This window comes from Excalfactoria chinensis, chromosome 14 (genome assembly GCF_039878825.1).
Source record: "Excalfactoria chinensis isolate bCotChi1 chromosome 14, bCotChi1.hap2, whole genome shotgun sequence".
Lineage (NCBI taxonomy): Eukaryota > Metazoa > Chordata > Aves > Galliformes > Phasianidae > Excalfactoria > Excalfactoria chinensis.
In genome coordinates, this window is record NC_092838.1 from 2,576,547 (window position 1) to 2,596,207 (window position 19,661).

Here is a 19,661-nt window from a genome sequence, read left to right on the forward strand (position 1 = left end):
TCCCCTGTAGATTCCTCCTTTGTTACGGACTCTCCTGTATAGAGGCATCTAGATTTAATTTAGATCTTTCCCATGAGAAAGCATGAGAATTGCTTCTTAGAAAAAGTACACTAATTCTTGCTGAAGGTTTAGCTCGTCTGATTTGTATTTCAATGCAATTAAAGTTGGGGAAGGTCTCTAACAGCTTTTCTGTTGGCATGGTTAAGTGAAATACTTCATCTAAGTGTGGTGGAGCAAGTAAATTCCCATGGATAATCCCTCAAGCTTCGGCTGGAGGGATGTTTCTTCTCCTGTCACTTACCATGTGGGCAGTATTGGAGAGGTCAGTGCACCACTTCTTGTTGGATTTCTTCAAAACGTTGGAGTAGCTCAGCTGTACAGCATTGACTGAATATTGCAATGCTCAAACTGCTGTTCTTCTCCAGCTCCTCAAGCATGTATGTAGGCTTGTGTCTACTGTGCATACATGATTTGGATTTTGTATTTGATGTTGATCTAGAGGGTTTTGTTTGGATAGAATTGTTCCAAATTATCCTTTTTGGAAGAATAGAAACAGCACTAATAGTGTGTATAGGATGAGGGAATTGAGGATAAAGATCTCTGGAGCGATTTACCATCGTGCCTTACTGCTGCAGGCAAGGCACAGTGGTAGGTAGGGACATTTTCCCCCTTTCCTTGCAGATATATTCATCTGACTTCCAACAATCAGCTACAAAAAGTGAGAAATGCAGTGGAGAAGTGTGGTAGACTTCATTAAAATCCTTTCTCCCCACAGCTTTGCCTTAATGTCTTTGTTGGCCCCAAGTATCTCTGTGCTGTAAAGCTTGTCTAATTCAGGGAATACATTACGGCCTATGATGATTACTATTGATGTAGTCATCAGCAAAAAAACTTCTAATACTTTTATAGTTATAGTCTTGTGATGTGTAAATAGAAGCCATGAGAGATGCTTTGCAGCTACAAGTACAGAAGCCCCATCCTCCTGACCTCCGTGGTGCTGGTTGTATGTGATGTGTTGAGTCCAGGTGCTGACTTCAGGTTGGAGACTACTGATGTTCAGGTTAGAAACAATGAAATATCCCATTACAAAATATGTAAAAGTTTATGCAGATTTTATTTTTTAGAAAGTAAGTTAGTTGTATAGATTTTCATGAAATCTGGTGGCGGATGTTTTGTTTCAAGTTAAGGGAATATAGTTGTGTGGTGCCAAAACTTAACCAGGCTGGGAGTGGGAGGAATATAAGGGTCATATTTGAAATGTTTGGGATCAGCAGTGCCCCACCCCTAATCTGGCTTTGTGTCTTATCTATTGTCATTCTGCTAGACATTTGTCACCCAGCTTTGAGAACTTCAGATTGTTTCTAGCCTTGTTCCATCTGTGGCTGCCAACAATCACTTTAAATAGGATTCTGGTTCTTTATATAGAGCTCTAAGTCCAAACATGAGGCCGTCACAGACCTTTGTTAGAACTCCTGCTCTCAGTCAAGGCCTTCACTGAGTAACTCTCTTTTTCGGGTGTTCTTTAAGCAGAGGCTCACTGCAGGGATCTCACTGGAGCCACCAGTCCTGCTAGGCCTGTCCCAAGAGCTGTGTTAATTCAGGCTGTACACATCCTTTCCTCAGCCCATCTGCTGCCTTGGTTTGGGTTGCAGCTAGAAGCGTCACTGAGCACGGCTGGTGCACATTCTGCTGTCCTGATCTCACACAAACATGGCGCAATTGGAGCAGTGCAGCATGCCTGGCATGACCTGATTTCACAGGAGTACTCTGCCTGGAGGTAGGCTGCTTGGCTGGGAGTTCAGATTCATTACACAGCTGGCCTGATTGATATGGGAGTGATGGAAGATGGACTGAAAAGGGCTTTTGTGGACCTTGTGAAATGCCAAGTCTGTTAACCTTGTGTATAAAGATACTGGGAGCAGTCTTCCTAGCTGAAATGATGTGTTTTAGTATTTCCAGCAATTATTCACATCAGGTTGACTCATTCTTCAAAAGCAGGTTTGCGAAGCATCAGCAAGTTTGTGTTCACTCAGCTGTTGCAGCTTTTGTCTCCCTTTTTCTTTGGAGAGGAAAATAATTCAGAAGTAACAAATTCAGGTGTGAAATGAAACATTCAGAATGCTCCGCTATTGATTTCCCTACAGTCTGTTCTGCAGCCTTGCAGGTTGGATTACATCTCTGTTGAATCAAGGAACATCTGGCAGAGCATCCAGCAATGAATCTCGATGAACTGTAGGGGTAACGTCTGCAGTTTGAGGTGTTGCTGTAAGGCTGGTACGCTCCTGTGTGTGTTCTGTTGGATGTCACTTGACAGTGTGATTTAATCCTGATTGTTGTGTTTTCTTGGTGCTCTGAGCAAAGCTGGGAGGTGGCATTGGTGTAACCAGGCTTCTGTATTTACACTCATCTAAATAAATACAGTTAATTTGTTCTGTTAAGATGAGTGTAGTGATCATCTGAGAGAAAAAATACTCCATATGATAAACCTGAAGGATTTGTTCAGTGCTAAGTAAAACTTCCAAGTGCTTTGTCTCCTTCAGTACAGGTGGAAATCATGCAGTAAAGCTCTCTTTTTCCAGGCAGTGTGGGGCTTCTTCACTTGATGCAGAGTGGCAATGGGGAGCCAACAAACAAGCACATGTTTCTGTTATAAAGATACTCTGTCATTTTTACGTTGGGAGTGATTTTATCACTAATGTAGGCAGTGGCTCTGCTTTCTAGCTGTGTACTGTGTATATGTTTTAACTCATTACTTTACCAAACCTTTGGATATCTCCAGAGGGCTTTTAATGTAGCCAAAATGAAGTACGTTTCCAGTAAATACGTACAAAAGATATCGCAGCCTGTGCAGGAGACAGATGGTGCAGCAGAATCCTACTTTAGTGATTAACTGGGGTTGGAAATGACTTCCCCACAGCTACGTTCCTCTTGTAGCTGTTGCTGAGCAGCTGAGAGGAGCCCAGACCTCCAGATTCTCACAGCAGTCCCAAAGCAGGACTTAGCAGGTCAGAATCGATCTACTGAGTCCCATCTGACAGAAACATCTGAGTGAACTGTCATGTGCTGGGGGATAAGGGAGTCTTTGTGAGGCAGCGATAACTGGCACTAAGGCAATAACCTTTATTCCAGCTCCTTGCAAGGAAAAACGTGAAAGCAGGACGTGGTGGGCACTGAAAGGCAGTCGGGGTGCTGAGCAACTTGAGAAGTGATGCTGCTGGGTGAAGTGTGCCAGATGACAGCCAGGATCATTGTGCTCCATGTCCTTTAGTCCTTTTATCAAAAGAAAACCAAACCGTGCTGTCTGCAATTCGTTGTAGATGGCTTTACGACTGCTGTACTCCTTTTAGTGTAAAACGACAATGTTCTAATGATGGCTTTCTGTTTTTTTTTTTTCCTTAATGTAAGGCTAAAGGAAGAGTTTGTTGACTTAAGGAATCCATTTCATACGCTTGTATAGTCATTCCACCATCAGCTGCTTACTTGTGGGATGTAATTATGTCAGAGATGAAAAACTCCTGTGCAGAGTGCCCAGGGAACCACCTTTTCCCCCAGCACTGTGGTTACAGAAGCCAAAGGGACCTTGGTGACCTGCTGCAGCTGCCATCTGCTTCCCGGTCCCAGTGCTGTGTCCCTTTTGTGTGTGGATTCCACTCAGCTTTGAAATCAGTCAGGAATCTTCCTTCCTGTAATTCCTGCTGGAAAACTGCTTCTTGGAGGTGACCCAATTCCATTTGTATCTGAAGTTTATTTCTGGTTATTTTATATCATTGCTTCTTGCCCCTTAATCTTAAATGGCTTTTTGCACTCCATAGTACTGGCAAACACGATGTATTTAGCAACTGTAATCTGCTCAATCTTTTTGCAAAGATAAACGTAAAAAACATCCTCTGTGCTCAGAGGGGAAGCATCTTTGCAGCATTCTGTTACGAAACAGTCAGTCTAGGATTTGTATGACTGGAATTACATTTGGTATGTTAGATTACTTCTGGGTAATGCTTTGCAGTGGTGCTAATGCTGATGACAGCTGCGTTAAGCGCGTGGCTGGCGGTTAGCGGGTGGCTTGGCACTAAACAAAGTTGTGTATACCCCCATCACTTCACAGGAATGTCACCAGTTTGTAGAAGATTGTCACCAATGTGTTTTTCTTTTAGCATATCATCACGTTTGTTCTTCCCTTCTCAGGCATCAGATTTTTATCTTCTGGTTTCTCCCTCTCGTGTGACGCTGTTTCTGAGCATTATCTCGGTGCTTTCCCATAATCTCCTACGTTTTGTTGGTTACATAATAGTCCTTTAGGTTGGTCTTATGGCCACTTGTTGAAGAAGTGCTGGGAATCTTCCTTGGGTGGTTCCAATGCCAGCTTCTCTGCAGCTGCTCTGTGCTCAGTGCTGCTTCTTGCAGTGACCTCTAACAGCACCGTCCCGTTTAGCATCAGCCACATGGGGTACCCACTGCTTTTCCTCTTGATCAGATAAACGAACATGGAAAGTCCTCAGTTCTTCTGTCCTGTGCTACCTTCAGTTACATCCTGTCGAGTTTTAACCTCTTCTGTTTTTATTTCTCTTTATTTTAGTGTTTGAAAATACTCGGACTTTGCAAAAGTTTTAAGGCCATCCTTTTCTGTGTTGTCAGATATCCTGTTCTCTGATGTCCTTTTTATTCCTTCTTACTCTTTAATATTCCACAGAACATATAGGAGAGCCAGTTTGTGAATGCAGGAGCAAAACGAGCTTGCAAAGCTGGCTAAATTTAGATACTTTATATGAGAAAGAGTTTGAAAAGTGATGGAATTGAAGTTTGAGTAACACCTTCACCAGGGAGCTTTTCTGGTTAGCTTAGAAGCTGCAGGGCCAGAACAGCTTGGAGGAATTGAGTTTTTTGGTGATTAATTTTTCCCTTCAGGAGCAGAGTGGGGTGGGATGGACAGATAACCTACTGTGAAGGAACCTGATTTTGACATCCTAGTTTAAAAATATGCTTCTGATTTGTTGAATATTAACATATTTCAGAAATTCGTAAGTAGCATTCCTGCCGTTAAATACATACATCCTTGCTAAAATAAAATGAGATAAAAATTCAGCTTAAATATCTGGGTGCTTGGAAGTTATCTGAGTGAGTATGCAAGTTGCTGTTGTATGTAATAAACCTATTAGAGCCGTCCCATTGGGATGGGGGTTCTGCATGCTACTGCCATGAAAACAGCAGCACAAGATAGTTTATGTATTGAGGAATTCTGTTTTAGATGCCAAGCCTGCTGGTTTTTGGGGGGATGAGGAGGGCTTACCAGCTAGTTGTTGGCTAACAGCCTATACCCAAGGGCAGACTGGCCAACGAGAAGAAATAAACAGTTCCCCCTGGCCTATATAAGGTACTTTTTTTTAAAGCAAAGAGTGATAAAGTATTTTTGTAAATGTTGAGACTGAAAGGCTGGTTTGTTTGGCCAGGATCCTGCTTCTTCGCAGTTCAGAATAGTTCTTTATCTGACCCGTTGAAAACCGTATTATTTTACAGAAAAGTGGGTGGTATCCAGCTTTATCCTGGTGTTGGCCAACACCCAGCACATTCTAACTGATATCAGAAGATGCAAAAAATACTAACAAGTGGTCCTTGAAGAATCTGTTTTATACCTCCAGTTAATGACCGTCCCCCCAAGCTTTGTGGTGCTGAGGGTCTCAGCCTTCCTCGCAGTCAGCTTGCTGATGTGGTGATCCTGCAGTCTTGCTGGCACAAAAAGCTTTTGTTTCCCAGCAGCATTTTTCTTTTAAAGCTACTGAACTGCCTTCTGGATTTCTGCCTTCTCAATTTATCTGGCCTTCAGCCGAGTGCTGAGGGCTCAGTGCTGGAAGCAGCCCTGTCCCCTCCATGGCCTGGTGCTGCTTGCAGTGCTGCCACCGTTGGACATTGGAGGATGGTGCATGAATGTGGGGTGAATGTGGAGTGAAGACATCAGACCCTTTTCACCTTTTTAGTATTTAGCATGTAAAATTTGCTGCTTTGTCCTTCCAACAGCAACGTCCCCTCGAGTTTCCTCCGAGCTGGAGCAGGCCCGGCCCCAAACCAGTGGGGAAGAGGAGCTGCAGCTGCAGTTGGCGTTGGCCATGAGTCGGGAGGTGGCGGAGCAGGTCAGTGCCCGTGTAGGTTTCTCATGTGTTCATGCTTTCATAGTTACAACTACATGCCTCTCTTTGCAATGGCAGCTTGGCTTTGCTCCAGGTGGAATAGGGGGAGAGGAAAAAAAAAAAAAAAGGCCGTTTTGGAAGATGATGTTCTTTCATTTGTTTTGTTTTCTTATTGTTCTTTTAAATCTCTTTCTTAAAGTAGCTATGGCCTTCATGCTGTTGAGACTAGTGGAAGATGGCAATCGCTTTGCAAGAAGACTTTGTTGTGTGGGAAGATATTAATCATCACACTGCTGAAGGTGTTTTCAGTTAGGAAGAACTGAAAACATGACTAGTCCTGAAAGCCTTCATTTAATGGGGCCAGCATATGAAATGCCAGTGAATTCTGATTATAATGAATTTTTGAATGATCTGTTTATTCGGTAAGATCTGTCTGGAACAGAAGGGTGATCTAACATGTGAGCTAGAATATATAAATAACTGGTTCTAAAATAATGTAGCTCCTAAACTATCACTCTTGTTACATTATTAATGTGTTAATTCTTAAGAGTTTCATTCTGAATTCAGAGTAAATGCTGTAATTGTGGGTAAGGTTTACTGCATGTTAATATAGAACAGAGCTGTTGAATCTCAGCTCTGAGTGGAACCTCACATCTGCCATTCTGAGTGTCCATAATATTTTTAAAGGCTTCCTGAGACGAGCATAGTATACTGCTGTATGTTCACATCAAGATCTCTGTGCTTTGAAAAGGAAGCTATCACCCTGTAAACTTTGTCATTACTAAGCAATGAAGTTAAAGGAAGTATGAATCAGAGTTCTTCAGTTGAAATAGCTTAAAAAACTGAGGGAAATGCCAGTTGTGGAGTAAGTCAACTTCAGAAAGACCAAGTGAAAGCAAAAACGTTTGCAGTAGTTGAATCTACCACCGACTTGGTAGGTGACAGATGTGAAAAACCTACAAAATGTGTGGAATTGGCTAGATTGATTCACTTGGATTTCAGTGTAGATATATCAGTTGCATCATCTGCAGAGAGATGCTGACAAAAGCCAGCAAAAGTAGGCTTTACGTCACTATACCCTTCAGTGCTGATTTGAATGTGAACATTTCATTTATAACTTTTCCATTAGGAGTAAAACAACACAAGGGTAAACTTCAACCAGCAAAACAGATGTTGTAATGATGCCAGTTATGCTGCTGGTATGGGGTCAAATTGCTCCTGAGCTCCGTGTGAGTGAGGTGAGGATCACAGGAGCTCTGTTCTCCCACTGGGTTGCAGATGAGGTACAGGCAGTGAGGCCGGTGGTGCCACGCGGGCTGTCCTGGCAGTGGGGCCGCACGCCAGAGGGAACAGGCAGCACAGTCTAGGCTCATGGTCTATATCAACAGTGTTGATTTCCTTTGCAGGAGGAGCGCCTCAGACGCGGAGATGATCTGAGATTACAGATGGCTCTGGAGGAGAGTCGCAGAGACACAATTAAAATTCCCAAAAAGAAGGAGGTAGTGCCTTCAACTAAGAAATTCCCGGTTATGCTGCCAAAAGCTGAAATACAGTAACACAAAATAGCTTAATACTGAGCATTTTTATGCTTTTGGGATTGCTTTGTTGTATAGCTTAAATCTTCTTCCATGCGGGTTAAATTTCAAAGTACTGGTCAATGCAGGTGTGTAAAAGGAGGAAAAAAAAAATTGCTGCTTCGCTCATGGGTTTGTACTTCAGGTTGGTAATGCTCTTGATTAAAGCTCAGATTGTTCCTGCCCTCAGCATACTACTCTTTTGGACCTAATGGATGCCCTGCCCTCATCAGCACCGGCCCCACAGAAAACAGAGCCCTGGGGACCTCCTGCTGCTGTTGCAAACCAAACCGATCCCTGGGGAGGATCCACAGTTGCAGCTACTGCCTCTGACCCGTGGCAGTCATTTGGTAAGGAACTATTGCCAGAGAAGAATATTTATCTTAGAAGTGCTTGCCTTTTATTGTTGAACGTTTCCAGGTTTCTCAATAGCAGTGCACAGTGCCATGCTTGATAACACAATGGATTAGTCCATTTTGGTTGCTTCCTGGACTCCAGAGTTAACATTCTTCTAACTCATTTTCAGGCAGAAACAAATGCAAGTTGCAATCCTTTCCATCTTTGTTAAGCAGCTGAGATTTTTTTGTGCACATTTTGGATCCTAAGAAAGGGAGAAGAGTGAAGCTTTTGTCTTCTCTTTGCACAGCGAAAACAGCTCGTCTCACCCTGGGGAGATGCTCATGCTTTGGCTGCTAGTTGTGTCCAGTGTCATAGATGTAGACTCTTGCCAGCATTTAATACAGTATAGTGCTTAAGCAGGATGCTCTGGCTAGGAAGGCTGTATCTCTGAACTGCCAAGTCTCGCTCCTAGGGAAATGGGATGTGTATACCATCAGAATGAAATGGACTGAGCTGTTTTAATTTATTTACTTATTATGCTAAAGAAAAATTGAAGCGACTCTCTTAAATAGTCTTAGAGCTTCACATCTTTTGATACTGAATCTGTGGAGTTCCTTTCTGAAAGGAAAGATCCAGTGTTTCTCATGTTGAAGGGCAGTAATCCCCGTTTTTGCATGTTTGCTTGTGTACGTACTTATTTTGCTGCCTCTGCAGTCTGCCCGAGGATTTCCTCCTTTGCTTTGGGAAGCTGATGGTTCCTCACAGCAGATATTAAGCTCTGTGGAATCGCAGTTGAATCTATTTTTTTGGTTGGCTTTGGATTTTTTGGGGGGAGGAAGGAAGGAGCAACAACTCTGCGTGTTCTTGTGCAGTCGGACCGTTCTTCCTGAAGACTAACAGCTTAGTTCTGTCAGTTCTGCCTCAGACTGGTGTCTCAAAGACCTCTGCTATAACGTGCTGCAAAGTTGTTTGTGTGAGGAGTCAGCGTGCTTCCCTCTGCAGTCATGATGACAATTGTTGAAGTTTAATACTGAAGTGCATTTGTTTTTTCTCATGGTGGCATTAAAGGCACCCACATAGCTGCTAGGACAACTGCGGCTCATTGTTTAAGTGCAGTTTGTGATTCCATTGGTGGAAAAACTGCAAGTGCAAAATTAGACCAAGTCTAAGTTTTGGGCCCCGATGCAATGGAAATTCGGTTTAATTTTGCATGAATTAAATAAAAACAAAACCCACCTCCGTCCAGTCTTGTACTCAATATATCACCCTCTGACAAGATTTTCCTTGCATCAGTTGCAGCTGTAGCGTTTCCTCTCAGTGGCTCCCGACTTTATTAACGCCGTATAACAACCCCTTGTTCCATCCTGCTGGTTGCTTGGCTCCCAAGAGCAGTCGTGGAGATGTGAGATTTATGAATTTGACTACTAATAAAAGAGGGACTCATTAAACAGTATTTCTCAAATCCTGCTTGTGCTTTAGCATTTCAGCAGAGATAATGGAAGCTAAGGGAAGGTATCTTCCTGAGTGCTCTCATTTTGTAAGCTCTCTTTATGAAGGAAGAGACTTTTTTTTTGAAAGCTTCCGTTTATGGGAAGCTCTGTCATTAGCATTTCTTGTGTGGTATTGCTTGTAACTCAGCACTGAGGGCAGATAAAGGAAATGTAAGTACCGGAGTGGGAATAGTTAGATTTATTTGGAGCATTTCCTGATCTGAAGCTGCAGCAAGGCTGTGCCACCTGTGGATGAAACAAAGACCAATACTGCAAATTGGATTTCGTAGTGTGTGTGTAGTGCAGAACTATGATGCAAAGGGGGGTGGGTTGTTTGTACTTCCAGTGTTCAGTTGTGATTTGAAATCCACAAGGTGGTTAAAGGCATCAGCTGTGTACTGCATGGGTAATTCTGTTCTTCTCTTGGATCATACAGTTGTTTGCAGTAATTAAACTGTGTTATTAATTAATTAAATTAAACCATGTCCGAATTTCATTGGGAAAGGAAATGAATATTCATCTATTGTCTGATTCAGTCGCCTCAGAGTGGCACAGGATGTGTATTTAAAGCATTAGGTTTGCTTTCCTGCAGGGCGGGGCAGTGGGAATGGGCATCATAGGAGCAAAGCACGAGTGATGCCTTCCAGCAGGGCCCTGGCCCATTGCAGATTTTAAAAAGGATTTTATTCTGTAGTCCTGGGGTTTGATAAGCCCAAATTGTGTTATATAGTGGAGGGAGGAAGAAGACTCCCTGAAGGGAGTACTTACTACACTGAAGGGCAGTCATTTAATACGGGGGGAACTTGGAACTGCAGGCCTTTTAAAATTCAGTTTCAAATGGAATCTTAGTATTATCCATCTGCCTCCCACAGAATTTAGTTTGCTTATTTCTTCTGCATTTGTAACATAGATGCTGAGACTTGATTGGTGTTTGTAATACTGAATTGCTTCACCTTCTTGTGTTTAGCATTAGTAGGCAATAATGGCTCGTAAATGAGAGCTTGGTCTCATAGGAAAGCTTTCCAAAGTGAACCTGCACTGACTTGTGTTGCTGCTGGCTTTTTTTGCAGGTGCCAAACCAGCTGCTTCCGTTGACCCGTGGGCAGCACCAGCAGGATCTGCAACTCAGTCTCTGTCCAAAAATGTTGACCCGTGGGCTCCTGCTCAGCCATCTTCTACTGCAGCAAAATCTTCGGTGGATCCCTGGGGACCAGCACCTGCAAACAAACCGCTCTCTACTTCTGGTGAGGAATTGTTTCATTCCATGTGTGTCTTACTGGAGTAAAAAAAAAAATAAGTGAAATCGGATTTTTTATTTCTTGTATTGCTTAGTTAAATAATGTGCTGAACAATTTGCTGGGTTGTTCTTTGGAATATGCAGGAGTTACTATAGCTTGGAGCTCTGAGTTTGTGCTGCTGCTTTCTTGGTGCTCTCTTACATTCTTCTATTAGTACGTGTGGATGCATGCCGAGCTGTTATGACTGCTGCTGCCCTTGCATTTTTAAATGGGTTTTATTTTTAATTAGACAAGGACTTAATTTCTGGAAATGAACGTTGCTATAATTTTACCTTTCATCATGATAAATAGCTGTGCAGATGGGTGTCTCTGCTGACATAGATTGACAGGTCAAGCAGCTCCACACACTGAGATTTTTCGAGGTGCAAATTAAGGTTTGTTGCTTCAGACTGAGGGTGTCAAATCTGTTCCTAAACTGTTGTGCAGCGAGATCAAGAAAGTGCTGATATAATTGTCTGTTCACGCTCTGTAACTAATGCAGCCTTGATGAGTCTTAGTACCTGGAATTTCCATATTGGCACTGTAGCTAAATACATCCGAAATGCATTTTCTGCCAGTCGTTCATCCCAGTGCTTAATAAACAAAGGAGCCGCAAAGTGGATATTGTGAGAAGTTGTCTGATGTACTTTTGCCTTGGCTAAGGAATATAAGTGGATCATTATGGGATTGTTCTGATCATTCTTGTTTAAGTGTTTCGATTATGTAGAACCTTGCTTGTTCTGTTTCTTGTATGTTTTGGGTTTTGTTGTTCTGAGGAAGCTGAGATCTGTGCCCCATGTTTGCTAGAAATGTGTCGAAGGTTAAAGCTAACTTAAAAATGAAAAAGCACTCTGAATGCAAAAAGAAAAAGCAAACGTCAAAGCTTTGCAGCGGAGCGATTGCTGTTCATTTAGGTGTGGTTTTTATTCCCCATTTTGAGGCAAGGGTGTGTCTACATTTTGAGGATATTGTTTTCGTTTGTTGCAAGCTATGGCCCGGTTTTAACTAACTAACAAGAGCCTTACCATCTCTAAGTACCGATAACCTTTGCTATTGCATTCCTCCTCCCTTTAAGTAAAATCTGAAGTTATAGTGACACTACATTGGTGTTTAGGAGCATATTCAGAAGTGTATTTTTCTTGGGGGCTGCTTAACACACTGCAGAGTTGGGCTGTAAAAAAGTTGCTGTGTCTTCCACAGCAATCATTGTCTGCCTGGGCCTCTGAGTGTAGGCATTCAATAAAAACCCAGCATGTTAAGGTGTGCCTTACATTGTGATTAAAAGCACATTGCTCTGAATCATTCAGCTGATAGTGTGAGGAGAATTCTCTGTCATGATCCTTCTTAATCCTTCATAGGAGTAGGAGCTCTCTGGCTGCCCTGAGACCCTGCAGAGTGGCTTCCTGGTAGCATGAGTGGTTCGAAATTGCTTTTGGTAGGATCAGATGTGTTTTGCAATCAAAGATCTGCTAATGACACAGCTCTCTTGCTGTTTTGAACAGGAAGTACATCTTTTGACCTCTTCAGTAATTTGAATGGTACAGTTAAAGATGATTTTTCTGAATTTGACACACTTCGAACTTCCAAAAAGCCAGGTATGGATTAAATCCTTAGCACACAATTTGTGTATAGTCTCAACATCAGCCGTATTTGTTCTTGAATTTTATGTAAAAATAAAAAGCAAAACCCCATTGCCTTTCACATAAGCAAAAATTAAAGCTGCTGCTGATGCATCTGTAAGGGCTTGTTAACATTTTGGGCTGTGCATGAGCTCACGTGGAGCTGGCTTCTGGCCTTGTGAGCCACAGAACTTCACTCTGCAACCTTTCTGTTGGGTTAGACCAGAAATTTGTTTGGTTTCTGTATTCATGGCATGTAAAAATTGCCGGATCTTAGCATGTGAGTGCTTTGATATGTGTACTTTAAGGAAGATTCTGACTGAAATGCTCTTGTCTGAGTCAATTTTAGGCTGGGCTTCTTCCACACAAAGGAAAGGTGAGCCGAATCTGGTTACAAAGGGTACAGCTGTGGGGTGCTTGCAGGGACAGAAGTGGAAACTTTTGAGTGTTCTCTCCTTTGAATTTCCCAGTTGCAACATAGTTACAGGAATATTCACCAGGGCAAACTGGTCAGGGTATTCTGAAGAGCACTGCAACTCTTGCTGTAGCTTCTTCATGCTCTCCTAAATAACATTTAGAGTGCATCTGCTTGCATGCAAAGGGTGTTGTGTGTACTTGAATGTTTAAAAGTGACCTACATGAATGTCAGATTTTAAAATATTTCCCTTGTCAGAGTCTTCAGGGTTTTCTTTGCTTGATTATGTAATCAATGAGATAAGTGTTGTTTTTCTCTTTCTGTTGTTACAGCTGAATCAGGTTCCACTTTGTCGTCCCAGCATAGCGGTACCACAAGTCCTGATCTCTTTGATTCCCAACACTCAAGCATGACATCAGGCAAACAGAGCACAGCTCGGAAAACCCCTGAGTCTTTTTTGGGCCCCAATGCTGCTCTGGTGAACCTGGATTCACTGGTGTCCAAACCACCGCAACCTGTAACTTCACTGAATCCATTCTTGGCACCAGGTCTGTTTCTGCACATTCCTTCAGTTATTTTATCTTTCCTATAGGAAAACTCTGCATAACTCATTCCCATTTGGTTTAATGTAAGCCATTTTTGGCTTGTTTTTCTTGATTGTTTCAGCTGGCAGATCATGATTGGGAGCAGAAGGGTGGGACAGTGTGATTTCTAGGCGTGCTGCTGTTGAAAGCCTAGAGTTTCTACCCCTGTGCCTGCAGCTGATCTGTTGGGCTAGCTTTGTTCAAGCAGGTTTTCTTCCACTTTTGCACTTGTTTTCTTAGAAACATCTGATTTAGAGGAAGACTTTTGGTTATTAAAAATGTCTGAGCTAAAACTGATTGTCAGAACAGGTAAGACATGAACATGTGCCACCAGAGATCCACTGGGAGAGTGGTAGGCAGTAGATTCTTGTGGCAAGCCTTTTTCCTACTGATGCTCAAGCAAATTAGTATCTCTGACTCCAGCCTAGGTTCCAAATACCAAGCTCTGCTGCTTGTTCTGATGAGCTGCTGGTGTTAGGCTGTCTTTAGGCTAGCATGGTAACCAGTTTTTGATCAAAATACACTCTGAGTGTATCCCTATTGTTAGTGAGCCTTTACTTCGAGTGATCTCAGAAGGTGGCAGTGAACATTTGAAGGATGTATGTATTTTTAAAAGCTACTCATATGCACTGAAATTTCTGTGTGACACTGGTGCGCTGAAATACTTTAAAACGGTATTTCAGTATCTATTTTCTTCACTTTGCTGGCAGGAGCTAAAAAGAAAAGACAGTTTGTTAAACTACTTGAGTAAAGAAAAAGGCAGCAATTCTGAAGAGCTTGGCAGTGCTTAACCAGAGATAATCTCTGTATCTGCCGCTACGAGTTACTACAAAAAGTTTGTAAGGGGTCACTGGGCCATCCAAGTAACACTGTGCATATACGGTAAAAGGAATTTGTAGCATTGGCAGCAGCCCAGAAAACCTCAAATGCTGGGAAAGTCATTCTCTGCTTTTTCTAGCACCGCTGTAATTCGGAAACAACTTGTTTACTTTATGAATTCTTGTCAAAGCTCAGTGCCAGAAACATGTACGGTTTCTAAATGGAGTTAACTGGAAGGTATCCTGAAGATCTGCAGTAGCAAGCTTGCAGAAAGGAAGTAGAAATAGCCTTTTAGAGGCAAATTTTGAGATGTTTTTTTAATTAATTAATCTCAGAGGTAGTCATGTTGAACGTTATTGAATTTAGAACCTGTTGCTTCTGTTACTGTCATCAAAGTGGAAACAGTTGGTCAGTAAATGAACATTCTGTGGTGTAGGTGGGCTGGACGAATCAGACTGTGTTTGTGCACCAGGCTGCTGAGTTTCATCCGCTGGGTAATTTGGGGTTGGGAGCATGTCTAAAAGGTGCATTCTTTGCTGGAAAAGGTGATCTCTAAAACCTCAGCATTTACGGAGGTGCCGTCTTCTTCCCTCTTCCCCCTTCTCTCAAAACTAGGTGCAGCTACAGCACCAACTCCAATCAACCCCTTCCAAGTGAATCAGCCTCAGCCACTCACTCTAAATCAGATGAGAGCAAGTCCTGTGATGGGAACCAGTCCTTCTTTCAGTGCTGTGCCACCAATAAGCATGGAGCCAATACCTCTGTCTTCCATGGCCCCAGTGCCTGTGGGAATGGCACCGATACCAGCTATGGGCACTGTGGCATCCATAACAAGGATGGGCCAGGGGATGAACGTGAGCATTGCAGGATCAATGACCCAACCTCTTCACAGTACAGGAATCCCGCCGTCAGCATCCCAGTCTACAAATACAACTAACCCTTTTCTCCTATAAAGACCCAATTAAAGGAACTTTCTTTTCATAGTGTTTCCAGGCTGAAGTCTTTACAGCGAAACAAACGTGGCCTGTGTGGACTGAATGGTGTGTAAGAGACTTGGAAGTAGATTTGCAGTTTACAGTTACGATCTTTGAAGAGTTGTCTCTACTTACCAGTTAATCTAAATCTAGTCTTTGCTACAGATGGTACCTTACTTTGGCTTGTTGAGCATTATGTGAAATGTTCAGACTTTTCACCAAAGTTAGATTCTGCCCATTTTGTTACTTCGTTAATCATTTCAATACACTTTCTAGGGAGAACCTGCCATTTTAAACTCCGTTGGCTGTTTTGTAGATGTCAGATGATGTGCTGGATCCTGAAATTACTATTTACCTGCATCTGTCACTTCCTATGCCCATATGATAGACCTGAGATTCAGAGTGCTAGTGAATGTTTTGCACATAACTGTACACAGTTCTAGACTGTTGGTTCACCCATAGTCCTTACTCTTAGAAGAGAATGATTCGGAGGGCCCAGGTGGCTGGTTTTTATGCATTAAACATTGCAACGCAAAATCGCACTGCTTTGGTATCAGAGGTCTGACCGAGAAAGCAAGCTTGTCTCTAAAGGAAAAAAGCAGACAAAAAATAACCCAAGAACATTCGCAAGTTGTCAAGTATAACGTGTGCTGTTGTATGCAGTGTTGAATTTGTACACTACTCTAAGGACTCCTGAGGAACTCTCTGTGAGTGGCATGCTGCACTCGTGCTGAGTGAGTGTCCTGCTCTGTGCTTGTCCAGTACCAGCTTCGTTTGGAAGTTATGTGTATTTTGTTTTTATTTGACTTACAATGTGAGTTGAAAGAGAAAAAAACAAACAAAAAAAGAAATACAGTGGGACAACTTTGAATTCAATTTCACCGTGGCAAGCTTTAAAACTAATTCAGGCTTAACCTTGCTATATGCAGTTACTCTTGTATACTTTTGCACATATTTTGTTTAGTACAGTTTCATATTTTGAGTTTGCAGAGTTACCTGATAGTCCTTTTTTTGCTAATTTTTATAATGTGGTTCTTATTTAACTGTCTGGTTTTGATAGATTTATCAAGTCTGGCTGAAAAATTAAGATATTGGCAAATGTCATTTTTATGGTTTTAATGCCCTCTTATTTATGGTTTTAGCTCTTCGTTTCTGTAAAGAGAGTTTAAAAGGGAAGATTAACACTAAAATATTTTACTTTGAAATGAAGTATTCATAATGCAGTTCAAAACAAATCCTCGTGACTAATTATTTTTAGATGAATTGAATTTGAACATAACGTGATTTAAGACTACATTAAAAAGAACAAACACTAAAGTCTCCTTTCCCTTGGTTTGTTCCCTGTTTCCGATGACCAGGATGGACAGACGTGTAGCCTTCACGAAGATCAGCAGAGAGGCTGTTGTTTCTTGTTTCTCCTTAAGGTGTTTTCAAGTCCTGATGTACAAACGCAGCTCATTAATTGTATGGACTAATTTTTCTTAATGAAAGGTGCGCTCCATATTAATAACTGGTTCCATTTACACTTACTCACTGTAAGCTGAACTGTACATTTTAACCTGCATGTCTGGACTCATCGGCACTAAACCACGCTCAGGTTTCAGGCCGTGTCTCTGGTGCAGACCTGGCTGCTCAGAGTGGCAGCTCTGCTTTTGCAAGCAACGCAAACACGTGCAGAGCGTGTGGAAGGGAAGTCCCAGTGCTTGCTCCTGCCTTGAGGGCATCTCTGAATGAACTGATGCATCTTGGTGGCCTTTCCCTAATTAGGAGGACAAAAAACAACCCAACAAAACAGAAAGCTGGAAGAGATTGCCAGTTTCGTGTCTTGGTGTAGTGATACTGAGTGGGACAGTCTTAGGGCTGCGTGCTGCAGAGGGAAGGGCTGGCTGATGGTTGTATCTTGTGGTGGGCAGGGAGACTGAAAGACTATCAAATCTAGGGTACAATCACAGAGTTTAGCTGTGTAGGTCAGTGTAGCTCTATTAGTAGATGGAATGCTAAGCGTGTGTGGATTTTCCTATGCAGATTGTTCTATCCTCTTGATACTGATCAATTTGCAAGTAGGATTCAGAGTAATTCGTCTGCTCTTGTTTTCATAGAAGAGGAAAAAGTGGCTGTCCACACCCAGTATGTCTTTTTAAAGAACAAAACAAACAACATTTGTGTTGCCTTTCAGAATAAGGAAAAAGTACTTTACATCTTTTGTTGTTGCTGAAGGTATTGAAAAGTTTAGACCAGGAAGGGTGTGATGCTTGCAGATGGGGGAAGTGCTTTCCAGTTGATCTGTGGCAAGATTTATCTATCATTATTTTTCCAATTTAGTTTTATCAACAGTGAAATTGAGGTCTCTTGATGTTTTTCCCTTAGTCAGTCACTTGAATGCATTTGTGACAGCTAGATGGGGCATTATCTATTCAGCCAAGCAGTTCTAATCACAGCCTCTCATTTAACACTAGGTAACCGCTTTCTGAGGCCAGATGGGGTTGATAGTATTTAAAATGATAAAGTCATCTGTACATCACAATAACGATCTGTCACCGTGAATTGATCCAGATGTGACGCTGGTCTGGTTGGGAGCCCTGGCTTAATGAAACTGCTGAATGGCAGATTGTTGCTTTCACCAAACCACTTCTGTAAGAGCAGCACTGCTTTCCCATTGCATGGAGATTTGTATTGCAGCGAGGCAACGTGGAGCAGTAGTGCTGCAGGGCTGAGGGCTCTGCCCTGCTGACAGCCCAGCCTGGAGCCTTGGCTCTGCCCCTGCCTTGCTGAAGCTTCAGCTGTGTCCAGAAGGGTGAATCCGTTTCCTGATGATTTAACAGCTCCTCAGAATACTCTTTTCCCCTCCCTGCTCCACCTCTTCCTGCATGGGGGATTTATGTGCATCTGATCGTGTCTGCTCTGGCCTGTTTCTCCAAATGCATTTCCCCTCTTCCCCCTTCTTTTTCTCACTTGCAGATATTAAAAGTGCTTTTGATTATTATTATTTTTTAATGTTAGCATCCCAGAATAGCCTTACTGGTCAAATTGACCAAAGATTAAGTGTTAATTATTTTGTAAAAAAGAAAAACAACAAAAACAACAAAAATCTTGGCGTCATTTTAAACCCAAAATAAGCTCAGCTATTTATTCAGTTTTATACTATATAGAAACTAACCTACATTGAGAGGACAGGGAAGGAAAACTGTGGTGGGTTGTGGTGTTTACAGTCTTTTTCAAGTCCCGTAGCTAAGACAACTATTGTTCTCCATCTTCCCTTTTTGCTGTTACAGTTTCTAACGTGTACTGTATGTATTAATATTGCACAGATCGCGGAGAAATAGATGGTTTATTTTTCACAGCAGAATCTCACAAGACTCGCTTCCTTTACAAAGTGTTACAATTATCTTTACCAAAACCGTTTTCATAATAGCGGGAGCCGGCTGCTTTTGATGAATTTGTGCTGACTATTGACATTATTTACTGTATAAATAATTTATCATTTGTACTATTGTATCATAATGTCTGTATCTTTGTGTCTTTTTTTTATTATTTTATTTTATTTTTTTTTTTCCCGAGCGATGTCACGTATGTGATATTTAATAATGCCATCAGAACAGTGGAAAGACGAGGGGGGGGTTTGTAGGTGACTGGTCAGAATTAAAACTGTATTGCTTCTATTCCAGACGTGTTGCTTTTTCCGGACTCTGCGTAGCGTTTGTATCCTTGTTCCAAACCTGTTGCTGCTGTGCTTCATTTTAGTTCTCAAAGAAGTTTGATGGATTGGTTGAGATGATGAAGGTTTGTGCTAAAAGTCCGAGGCTTTAGGAGAAAGCTGGTGGTTATTGAGAGTGATGCTTCTTGTGTATTGGCAATGTGATTCCTTCGATGAATTTATGGCTTTCCTGGAGCAAGCGTGCTCTTGCTATGAGAAAGGAGGGTTTCTTACAGACCACTTCATTCAGAATCAGTTGAGACCTTACTAACTCAATAAAAATGGAAGACTCGTGTTGCAGGTGACTGATTTGCTTCTTTAAACCACATCACCGTTCAAACAGCATTTCTGGAGGACTGAAAAGCTCCTTTCCCTGCAGAGGTTTCAGTGTTTATGTGGAGACAGAAAGCTGGTGGAGAACTTTACTTGTGAAGCCAGTCACTCATGGAATAAGGGCTGGGCAAACTGTGACAGAGCTGATTTCTGGAGCCTTTGCCTCCTGTTTTGCCTCCAAACAAAAGGTTCAGCCTTGCCTTCCTGCAGCCTTGGCTCTGCACCTTCCATGGAGCGGCGCTGCGCTGGGCAGCATCGAGCTTGCCTCCAGCTGGGAGGTGATTTCAGCTTCTAATTTGAGATGCTTTAAATGGAAGGTACTTCATTATCAGGCTATTTCAAGAGCTGCCTCTCCAGAGCCCCCCCAGTTTTCCCGTAGCTGTGCTTTGCTGTCAATCAGACTCATCAGCAATCAAATACTTAA

At 42.2% G+C, this 19,661-nt stretch overlaps 1 protein-coding gene across 4 annotated transcripts in view; it reads left to right on the forward strand.

Annotated features, from left to right (window-relative positions):
* Positions 1-19,207, forward strand: part of EPN2 (epsin 2) — a 38,630-nt gene extending 19,423 nt beyond the window's left edge. The window contains exons 3-9 of one of the 4 annotated variants that reach the window (XM_072348945.1): positions 6,010-6,134; positions 7,526-7,618; positions 7,884-8,043; positions 10,593-10,766; positions 12,302-12,394; positions 13,166-13,381; positions 14,852-19,207. In XM_072348945.1, coding sequence (XP_072205046.1) covers positions 6,010-6,134; positions 7,526-7,618; positions 7,884-8,043; positions 10,593-10,766; positions 12,302-12,394; positions 13,166-13,381; positions 14,852-15,189 — 1,199 coding nt within the window. In that variant the 3' untranslated portion in view covers positions 15,190-19,207. The remainder of the gene's footprint in view (positions 1-6,009; positions 6,135-7,525; positions 7,619-7,883; positions 8,044-10,592; positions 10,767-12,301; positions 12,395-13,165; positions 13,382-14,851) is intronic. The other 3 variants (XM_072348946.1, XM_072348948.1, XM_072348949.1) reach the window with 3 other exon arrangements.
* The last annotated feature ends 454 nt before the right edge of the window (positions 19,208-19,661 follow it).